An 11,934-nucleotide genomic window follows, 5' to 3' on the forward strand; every position below is an offset into this window, starting at 1 on the left:
GGGCTGAGACTTAGAGAGAAAATCCTCACTTGGCCCCCTTCTCTGTTCCCTCTTTTGGAAAAGTAAAAACTGGAGGGGAGGATTTCCAGCCCCCTACTCCCTCCCCTTTTAGTCGCCTTCTATGACACGCAGGGAATACACGAGAAGTATTCTTTCTCCCCTATCCTAGGGATAGTTAAGATACGTACAAAGTGCAGTCTTTGATTACATTTCTTATACACCACATGAGTATTTGCTCCAACTTTTAACTGATCATCTGTGATAAAGCTTAGATACTTGGTCTGACTCTCTCTTTCTACATTTTCATCTTTATTTATAATTAAGTCTGGTATGTGTAGTTTTTTGTCCTAAAATTTATTATCATCTCTTTAGTTTTCTATACAATCAAGGGCAGATAATTTGTTTTACACCACTCAACAAAGCAACTAACCTGTGCAGTATAATCATTGATATTATCATTTACAATTTTTCTATGATTACTGTATCATCAGTATATTTGTAAATAGTGCATTTGCTAAAAACTCTTCTACAGTAATCAGTATACAAACTGAACAAAGTGGGGGACATGCACATCCCTGGGGTGCACCTCTATTGGTAAATATTATGTTGGACTTATTGTTATCTATCTTAGTATACTATGGCCTCTATGTTAAAAAGCTGAGGATCCATTTTAGTAAGTTACAGTTTACATTCATTCCTAATGATTTATTTTTAAAAAAAATTGTGGCTTGATTGTATGAAAGGCAAAGTTAAAATCATTGTATAAGATTCTTGCTTGTGAGTTATGTTTTTCTAAATGTTTGCTAATCTCATTCATAAAAGTTAACCTTACATCCAGCACACTCCTATTTTTACAATACGCATACTGCAGTGGATCTGTGAAATCATTTATGCTATTACACAAATAGTTTCTCATTATGTCTTCAAGACATTTCATGATATTTGATGTTAAAACAAAAGGTCTGAAATCGTTGAACACTTTAGGAAATGAGATTTAGGCGATTGGCTTTATTTCTGACAATTTTTATGGCAGGCACTACCCCCTGATCTGGTGAGTCCTGAAATAGTTGGTGACATATGGATGCCATTTGTTCAGCACAGTGTTTAGTTAAAGTCTTGGCTAGCACACTATCTGGCCCTGTAGCCTTTCCAGGCCTTATATGCTTCAGACTGCAGTACATGTTTATGCGTTCATCTGTTTCCTGGCGCTACTTGCTGACTTGGGAAGTGGCGGTCAAGTATGATGATAAGAATAATAATAATGATGGTAATAATGATAATTATAATAATAATAATAATGATGATAATAATAATAATAATGATTATAATAATAATAATAATAATAATTATAATAATAATAGGGGAGAAAGAATACTTCCCACGTTTTCCCTGCGTGTCGTAGAAGGCGACTAAAAGGGAAGGGAGCGGGGGGCTGGAAATCCTCCCCTCTCGTTTTTTTTTTTTTTTTAATTTTCCAAAAGAAGGAACAGAGAAGAGGGCCAGGTGAGGATATTCCCTCAAAGGTCCAGTCCTCTGTTCTTAACGCTACCTCGCTATCGCGGGAAATGGCGAATAGTATGAAAAAAAAAAAAAATTATAATAATAATAATGATAATAATAATAATGATAATATTCTTTCTCCCCTATCCCTAGGGATAGGGGAGAAAGAATACTTCCCACGTATTCCCTGCGTGTCATAGAAGGCGACTAAAAGGGGAGGGAGCGGGTGGCTGGAAATCCCCCCTCTTGTTTTTTTTTAATTTTCCAGAAGAAGGAACAGAGAAGGGGGCTAGGTGAGGATATTCCCTCTAAGGCCCAGTCCTCTGTTCTTAACGCTACCTCGCTAATGCGGGAAATGGCGAATAGTATGAAAGAAAAGAAAGAATAATGATAATGATAATAATAATGAAGGTGAAATCACACATCAGTAGGAGTTCATACAATTTTATTTACCATGTAATTTTTCTATACATGTGGCATGACATGTTTCGTGGAAACAATCCACCTCATCAGGTGCCAGTACTTAACAAAGTTATTTAAATCCCAACATCACACTTGCTTCCTGCTGTCCAACACCAATCTTTATAGACTAAGCACTGTTTTGAAAAATGTGTATGAGAAATACTTAGAAAAACAGATGGATTTGTATGAAGCATTTATGGATCTGGAGGAGGCATATGATAGTGTTGAAAGAGATGCATTTTAGAAGGTCTTAAGAGTATATGGTGTGGGAGGTAAGTTGCTAGATGCAGTGAAAAGTTTGTACAAAGGATGTAAGGCAGGTGTACGAGTAGTAAGAGAGGAGAGTGATTGGTTCCCAGTGAATGTCGGTTTGCAGCAGGGATGTATGATGTCCTCATGGATGTTTGATTTGCTTATGGATGGGGTGGTTAAGGAGGTAAATGCAAGAGTTTTGGAGAGGGGGGGCGAGTATGCTGTTAGTTGGGGATAAGGGGACTGGGAAGTGTCAGTTGTTGTTTGCCAATGATACAGCTTTAGTTAATTAGGATGTAAGTTTGAATGGAGAAAAATTGGAAGTGAAATGTTTTAGATATCTGGGAGTGGACTTAGCAGCAAATGGAACCATGGAAGCAGAAGTGAGTCACAGTTTGGGGAGGAGGGCAAAGGTTCTGAGTGTGATGAATGTGTGGAAGGAGAGAATCTTTTTGCAGAGGGTATAAATGGGTATTTTTGTACGAATAGTAGTTCTAATAATGTTGTATGGTTGCAAGACATGGGCTATAATTAAGGTTGTATGGAGGATGATGGGTGTGTTGCACGTGAAATATTTGAGGACAACATTTGGTGTGAGGTGGTTTGATCGAGTAAGTAATGAAAGGGTAGGAGAGATGTGTGGAAATAAAGAGTGTGGTTGAGAGAGCAGAAAAGGGTGTGTTAAAATGGTTTGGACATATGGAGAGAATGAGTGAGGAAAGATTGACAAAGAGGATATATGTGTCAGAAGTGGAGGGAACAAGGAGAAGCGGGAGACCAAATTGGAGTCGGAAGGATGGAGTGAAAAAGATTTTGAGCGATCGAGGCCTGAACATACAGGAGGGTGAGAGGCGTGCAAGGAATAGAGTGAATTGGAACAATGTGGTGTACTGGGGTTGATGTGCTGTCATTTGACTGAACCCGAACATGTGAAACGTCTTGGGTAAACTATGGAAAGGTCTGTGGGGCCTGGATATGGATAGCGCCAGGAAAACAGACAAAATGGCCACATTCATTCACAACTCAGCCTCTAGCTGTCATGTGTAATACACTGAAAAAAGAAAAAAAAAGAATATATATGGAAGGTATTAAGAATATATGGTGTGGGAGGCAAGTTGTTAGAAGCAGTGAAAAGTTTTTATCGAGGATGTAAGGCATGTGTACGTGTAGGAAGAGAGGAAAGTGATTGGTTCTCAGTGAATGTAGGTTTGTGGCAGGGGTGTGTGATGTCTCCATGGTTGTTTAATTTGTTTATGGATGGGGTTGTTAGGGAGGTGAATGCAAGAGTTTTGGAAAGAGGGGCAAGTATGAAGTCTGTTGGGGATGAGAGAGCTTGGGAAGTGAGTCAGTTGTTGTTCGCTGATGATACAGCGCTGGTGGCTGATTCATGTGAGAAACTGCAGAAGCTGGTGACAGAGTTTGGTAAAGTGTGTGAAAGAAGAAAGTTAAGAGTAAATGTGAATAAGAGCGAGGTAATTAGGTACAGTAGGGGTGAGGGTCAAGTCAATTGGGAGGTAAGTTTGAATGGAGAAAAACTGGAGGAAGTAAAGTGTTTTAGATATCTGGGAGTGGATCTGGCAGCGGATGGAACCATGGAAGCGGAAGTGGATCATAGGGTGGGGGAGGGGGGCGAAAATCCTGGGAGCCTTGAAGAATGTGTGGAAGTCGAGACCATTATCTCGGAAAGCAAAAATGCGTATGTTTGAAGGAATAGTGGTTCCAACAATGTTGTATGGTTGCGAGGCATGGGCTATGGATAGAGTTGTGCGCAGGAGGGTGGATGTGCTGGAAATGAGATGTTTGAGGTGGTTTGATCGAGTAAATAATAATAGGGTAAGAGAGATGTGTGGTAACAAAAAGTGTGTGGTTGAGAGAGCAGAAGAGGATGTTTTGAAATGGTTTGGTCACATGGAGAGAATGAGTGAGGAAAGATTGACCAAGAGGATATATGTGTCAGAGGTGGAGGGAACGAGAAGTGGGAGACCAAATTGGAGGTGGAAAGATGGAGTGAAAAAGATTTTGAGTGATCGGGGCCTGAACATGGAGGAGGGTGAAAGGCGTGCAAGGAATAGAGTGAATTGGAACGATGTGGTGTACCGGGGTCAACATGCTGTCGATGGATTGAACCAGGGCATGCGAAGCGTCTGGGGTAAACCATGGAAAGTGTGTGGGGCCTGGATGTGGAAAGGGAGCTGTGGTTTCGGTGCATTATTACATGACAGCTAGAGACTGAGTGTGAACGAATGGGGCCTTTGGTGTCTTTCCTAGCGCTACCTCGCACACATGAGGGGGGAGGGGGTTGTTATTCCATGTGTGGTGAGGTGGCGATGGGAACAAATAAGGGCAGACAGTATGAATTATGTACATATGTATATATGTATATGTCTGTGTGTGTATATATATGTGTACATTGAGATGTATAGGTATGTATATTGCGTGTGTGGACGTTTATGTATATACATGTGTATGCGGGCGGGTTGGGCCTTTCTTTCGTCTGTTTCCATGCCCTACCTCGCAAACGCGGGAGACAGCGACAAAGCAAAATAAAAAATAATAAAAATATAATAATAATATATATATATATATATATATATATATATATATATATATATATATATATATATATATATATATATATATATGTTTTTTTTTTTTTATACTTTGTCGCTGTCTCCCGCGTTTGCGAGGTAGCGCAAGGAAACAGACGAAAGAAATGGCCCAACCCACCCCCATACACATGTATATACATACGTCCACACACGCAAATATACATACCTACACAGCTTTCCATGGTTTCCCCAGACGCTTCACATGCCTTGATTCAATCCACTGACAGCACGTCAGCCCCGGTATACCACATCGCTCCAATTCACTCTGTTCCTTGCCCTCCTTTCACCCTCCTGCATGTTCAGGCCCCGATCACACAAAATCTTTTTCACTCCATCTTTCCACCTCCAATTTGGTCTCCCTCTTCTCCTTGTTCCCTCCACCTCCGACACATATATCCTCTTGGTCAATCTTTCCTCACTCATCCTCTCCATGTGCCCAAACCACTTCAAAACACCCTCTTCTGCTCTCTCAACCACGCTCTTTTTATTTCCACACATCTCTCTTACCCTTACGTTACTCACTCGATCAAACCACCTCACACCACACATTGTCCTCAAACATCTCATTTCCAGCACATCCATCCTCCTGCGCACAACTCTATCCATAGCCCACGCCTCGCAACCATACAACATTGTTGGAACCACTATTCCTTCAAACATACCCATTTTTGCTTTCCGAGATAATGTTCTCGACTTCCACACATTCTTCAAGGCCCCCAGAATTTTCGCCCCCTCCCCCACCCTATGATCCACTTCCGCTTCCATGGTTCCATCCGCTGCCAGATCCACTCCCAGATATCTAAAACACTTCACTTCCTCCAGTTTTTCTCCATTCAAACTCACCTCCCAATTGACTTGACCCTCAACCCTACTGTACCTAATAACCTTGCTCTTATTCACATTTACTCTTAACTTTCTTCTTCCACACACTTTACCAAACTCAGTCACCAGCTTCTGCAGTTTCTCACATGAATCAGCCACCAGCGCTGTGTCATCAGCGAACAACAACTGACTCACTTCCCAAGCTCTCTCATCCCCAACAGACTTCATACTTGCCCCTCTTTCCAAAACTCTTGCATTTACCTCCCTAACAACCCCATCCATAAACAAATTAAACAACCATGGAGACATCACACACCCCTGCCGCAAACCTACATTCACTGAGAACCAATCACTTTCCTCTCTTCCTACACGTACACATGCCTTACATCCTCGATAAAAACTTTTCACTGCTTCTAACAACTTGCCTCCCACACCATATATTCTTAATACCTTCCACAGAGCATCTCTATCAACTCTATCATATGCCTTCTCCAGATCCATAAATGCTACATACAAATCCATTTGCTTTTCTAAGTATTTCTCACATACATTCTTCAAAGCAAACACCTGATCCACACATCCTCTACCACTTCTGAAACCACACTGCTCTTCCCCAGTCTGATGCTCTGTACATGCCTTCACCCTCTCAATCAATACCCTCCCATATAATTTACCAGGAATACTCAATATATATATACATATATATATATACACATAAAGAGAGAGAGAGAGAGAGAGAGAGAGAGAGAGAGAGAGAGAGAGAGAGAGAGAGAGTTCAAGTAATTAGATATTGGAATATTCTGCAAGCTCTTTACATCCTTTATAAGGCCAAAACTAGAATATGTTTCTAAGACATTTTAAAAACAATGTAAGGAAGTAGTTTAATAGAATAAGAGTGATGAATGGATTAAACTGAAAGAGGACTTAGTGAATTAAAACAGTGCTCAAAGAAGTTTAAAAGGTCTTGTGATAGTAGAGAATGTTCTAGAGTTGGGGTCCCATATGTATTGAACTCCCTCCCTGTACAGCACACTTAGGTAATTACATACACCCTTAGCTAGCATTAGGTACCCTTTCAACACCCATGTATGATCCTGAAGGGAGAATGAATAGCTGGGTTAGCTGTGTGCAAGCTGCCTTGTCTGGGAAGCAAACTTGAATCCATTTGATAGATGGAGTGCATTGTTAACCACCACCCTAAACAGACTTGTTTTTTATGTTTGTTTGAGAAACAAGGAGAGATTATTATTAATAAATTTAATTTGACATGGCTCATTGATTGGATGAATTTAGGAGCTTGTCACTCAAGGGATTGTTACTTTTAATTTTTACCTTTTTATCCAAATATCAATTACATATTTTCATTGTTGAATGAATTTAGTAGCCTGTCACTTGATAGGTTAGGAGGGTATAGTTACTTTTTTTTTTCAAGTTATAAATGTCCTTTTGTCATTCTCAACAGAACCATCAGGCATATGTCCTTTAAGTTCACTCATGCATTAGTACAAAACTGAATTCCATATATGCAAAATTGAATTTGAATTTCCAATCCCTCCAGATTCTTGGCATCTGCTTTGCTCAGAACCTTCGAGCTGACATCTATGCACAAAAAGCAAAATGGAACTGACGTTTAGCTCCTGCTGCGGTGTAGTGATAAGTCTGCCCACACTCCAGAACACTCATATGGTTGGTTTAATTACCCTTCTCATTTTGTAGAAGTTTGTTTCATTTCTTATTTAACAGTAATGTTATTACTTTATTGCCTTAAAATTTTTGTGGATGTTCTTTTAGAATTGGCTTAGTTGAGTAGTTTGATATGCAGATTGTATCATAAATCTTTTAGATTAGTTTGCAGTCTTTCTTGCGTCAGTGATTTCAGTACAATGATGAGTCAGAGAAAAAATAGACTCACAATACTTCATATTCACCAATTCATAGCTTTAAAATCTGTTATCCTTAGTGTTTGTTTCTTTCTGTAATGTGATCCTTATATTGTTGTTTGATTTATTAATCAAAATAGTGGCATTATGTTACTGATATGGTGAATGATTAAATGTATTTTCTGTAAATTGATTTTCTGGGGTGTGTTAATTTTCCCCACCCCTAACCCACTACACAACCCTCTGCAAAGCATTGTATCTCTTGATATCTCAAAGGATTCATTTCTTGAAGCCTATGAGTATTTTATTAGGTACTAGCAGAGAGTTGTTCCTTTTGAAGGGGGCAGGGTGCAGCATGCTAGTCAGCAAAGACACCGTTGACTACAGTCAGGTGCAATGTGATCAATATGCTGTGAACAATGGGCAGTACTTTCAGGATACTAAATTTTTTTTCCTTTTTATATCAAATTCACATAAAAATGGTCTTACAAACCCTGTGTAATGCTCATTATCACTAATCTTGTCACGCACTCTACACACAGTTGACTTGCCGCAGCAGGAATATTATTTATCGAGGTTAGATTATCCAGACTGATGGTGTTTTTTATAGAATCAAGGTGTACAAGAATGTGTAGTAATGTTTAGAATGAATGTCTAATTATACAGGGAGTTAATCTAAACATGTTAGAAATTTTAGGTGCAGAAGTGTTTCTGCTCGCTGACCTACGTCAAGTTTTGGGTCATTGAGGATCTGTTTAACCTATTTTGACTGTCATAGACATCACATTTGTTGTCTTAGTTCATAAAGTGAGATTGTATACAAATATTGAAATGAACTTTGCACCAAATGTATGCAAGTCTAGGTACTTCTGACTCATCCTGGATATTCCAAATGATAGCGTATATAAGAGGCACATTTTTTGTTAGGGTTGCTATGGCACACATTTCTTGGAGATTACAGTGTTTTGGTGTCATTAGCTTTTTAAGGAAAACTTTTGAATGATGATAAGGTACTTTTCTGAATAGATCTTTCATGTTTTACTTTTTAGGAACCTGTTTGAACTACCTATGTTACAATTTAAGCTGTATATATTATATGCATAAAACCTTACGTGATAATATGTGTTGTCCAAGTCCATATGAATTTATTATCGTGGGGTCAGTCAGATCTGATAAAAACTTTGGTAAAGATGAGCCTTGATACCCTTTCATTTAAGGCTAAACAATTGGCCCAGTGTTTTTCAAGTTGCCATATCTGCTTCTATCTCGAGCTGAATTGTCATATTTCTGCATTTGTTTCAAACAAGAATGAAGTTCTTGCAGAAAACTTGTTTTGAAGTACATTCACAAATTAGCAAGTCTGTTTTGTCACTAAATAATGTACATTCCATAAGCATTAGTGTATGTCAGGTTGTTGTGCTCATTTACAGTTTTACAATGTCTTTTTCATAGAGTCATTGTCTGGCTAGGCTGTCTGTTTAATGAGAGTGATTGTGTGAACCTGCTTGCTTGCATGCTGTTAGTGTTTGCTACTAGTCCCTTGCCATGGTTTTACTTTGCTTGTATGTGACAAGAAGAATGTTAACCCAACTGCAAAAGTAAACCATTAATATTGTAATAAGAATCTTTCTACATGACGTGTTAACTAGTATTTTGGAACTGACTTTATAGAGTATTTAGATATTCATAAACTAGTGTATAATGAAGCCAAAAATATTGTCCTATTCTAATGTCATATGGATCGTATATGGCTGCACTCAGTGTATTTAAGACATTTGTACTGTAAGATTGAAGGGCACAATTTTTTTATTGTACAGGTAGTTTTACTTGATTTGTATATAAAGTTAATGCTTGGGTGAATGCTTTGCACAACTTTGCAGCCATTATACGTATTTATGTTAGCCTTTTTATTATAACATGTAGTGTCACAGAAAGTGGCAGTAATTTATCTGTTCCAAGAAAATATTAGATAAATTTTGTTGTGGATTTCAAGCTAAGTTACTATCATTCCTGTGTGTTGCTCCCTTGTATTAATTAGTATGAAAGAATTTCTTTAATAAAGCAAAAAAGAAAAATGTCTCTGGTTAGCTGACCTACCTTAATTTAAATTTGTAACCATCTAAAGCATTTTTCAGAGGGGATGTTTTTTCTGATTCTCCTTTTTCTCTGAAAATGGTGCAGCCTTTCATTTTTTCTCTTTCCTTCATAGTGCAATAGGAAACTTTTTTTTATACCATTAATGTATTACCACATCTTTCTTGTCTGCATAATATGTGAAAAATGTTATACTACTTACTGAGACGAGTGGTGCAAGATCTTCCTGTGTACTATGAAATGCTGTTTCATCTAATACTGTCCTTTTGATTGATTAAAATATATGGCATATGAGTAAAGCAACACTTGGAGAAGTTAAAATGTCAGACGTTCTTTTAGGTTAAACTCACTATCCTCCTAAGTTTTATTGCATCTAGTCTTGAAATCATAAAGTTAGGAAAAAGAAAGGTTGGGTTTTGGTTATTGAAAATTGGTTACTTGAAAGCCTAAATATTGTTTCATGGTATCTTGTGAAGATAATGTGAACTCATCCCATTAACATCAGAGATGTACTTTAAAGGAATAATGGAATTGTTTTACTTGAATTGTATTCTTGGTGCCCTTGTTCTTGTGACTGGATACGGCTGAATGGCCAAGCATTACTTTTTTATTTTGATATTATTTAAATGCACTTATGAGATCAATGAAACCAACTCTAGAAGAGAGTAATAATTGCATTCCAAGACTGTACATTTTTAAGAGTGTTCAATCATCATTTTTTATTTTACTTGCTCAACTTTGTGTAAAGGAAGATATTGATATCCTGTAAATCAGTCCAGTTAAGACCTTTGGAGGAGGAAAACTCCTCAAATGTTCAAGATGTAATGCACAAGTAAAAAGCATTCAGATTTTTCTTTATCCCATTTGTGGGAATGGTTGTTGTGAAGAAAGTATATTACTTTTATTCCTTTCCAGTGTCAACACAAATAAATGTTTCTTATTATGTAATATTTTATGTAGTCCTTTTTTACAATGTGCATAATTCCTTTATTATACATAGTACCAAATTAATTTGCACACATTTTTATACTAAGTATAATAACATCATTCCTAAATCTTAGTTAATATGCACAAATTAGTATGGATTTTTTTTAACATCAAATGGTATTGCCCAAAAATGTCTTAGAGATGCCACATTGGATTTATCTTATTGGATGATATTGATGAATGTGCACATATAACGTTGTCATTCCTACATCTTAATTAATGTGCACAAATTAGTATGGATTTTTTAACATCAAATACTTTTGCCGATAAATGTCTCTGTTAAAGAAGCTACAATGAGTATTGGATGATATGAACTTTATTGTTGTATCCTGTAAAATTACTAGATGTAGAGTTGTTACTCAAGAGGATATGGCTTTGTGCAATTAGGTTGGGAGGAGGAAGAGTGGTTCCAGGTGAAGGTGGTTTATCTCAAGGGTGTGTAATGTCACCATTGCTGTTTAATATGTTTTAAGGATTGAGTGGTTAGAGAGATAAATCTGTTAGGGTGGAGGAGCCAGAGAAGTGTTAGTTGCTGTTTTATTGGCAGCTTTGGTGGCAGACTCAGGTAATTATCTCTTTGTATTGTACAGGGAGAGAGTTTTACACTCATGGGGTCCCATATCTGAACATTCACTTCGAAGATATAACTTTTAAAACTTCTCTCTGCTGTCTTTTTAACCATGTCTTCACCCAATTTTTTGTACTCAAGTCATTCACTACTACTTATGTATAAAAGTACTTCACATAATTTTTAACAAATTCCTTGCTGAATTTCATGTTATGTCCTCTTGTTTTGTCTATCCCTACATGTCTGAAAAACCTGTTCACTGTATACCAAATCAACCTATTTTAGAAACTTCAAGTTGTGATCAGATCACCTTTCAGTCTTCTCGATTAGGTAGGCAAATTTAAGGCTTATGTCCTTTCTATGAAACTTGGTTCTCTCAATTGTTGCACCAATTCAAAATGCTCTCTTTCTCTCTTTGTGCTCTATGTGTGAGAAACAAACTTGAAAAGCATATTCAAGTTTTAACTTTAAGTACATAAGATGTGAACAGCTATCTTAAATTTCCTTACATAAACTTGAATGCATTTCTAATATTTGTGAGCAGACAGTTGGTCTCCAGCTATTTTCCTCAGCCGAGACCCAAGCAACTGGTTTAGGTACAATGTTGACTCCTAAATCTTTTTAGAAGAGATGATAAGGAAATAGTCCTCCCAACCATGACCTATACAGCCGAAAATGACCATGGGATTATTCATAGAGGTCAAGAGTTGAGGCTGTCTATTTATCTATCTATTTATATCTTTGATGCCCATTCCTTCCA

At 37.6% G+C, this 11,934-nt stretch overlaps 1 protein-coding gene across 3 annotated transcripts in view; it reads left to right on the plus strand.

The window, feature by feature from the left end:
• Window positions 1-10,562, plus strand: part of Tsp26A (Tetraspanin 26A) — an 82,261-nt gene extending 71,699 nt beyond the window's left edge. For all 3 annotated transcript variants that reach the window (XM_071692294.1, XM_071692292.1, XM_071692293.1), the window contains one exon: window positions 7,204-10,562. In XM_071692294.1, coding sequence (XP_071548395.1) covers window positions 7,204-7,272 — 69 coding nt within the window. In that variant the 3' untranslated portion in view covers window positions 7,273-10,562. The remainder of the gene's footprint in view (window positions 1-7,203) is intronic.
• Window positions 10,563-11,934: the final 1,372 nt, after the last annotated feature.

The sequence above is a fragment of the Panulirus ornatus genome, chromosome 52, assembly GCF_036320965.1.
Source record: "Panulirus ornatus isolate Po-2019 chromosome 52, ASM3632096v1, whole genome shotgun sequence".
In the NCBI taxonomy this organism is placed as follows: domain Eukaryota; kingdom Metazoa; phylum Arthropoda; class Malacostraca; order Decapoda; family Palinuridae; genus Panulirus; species Panulirus ornatus.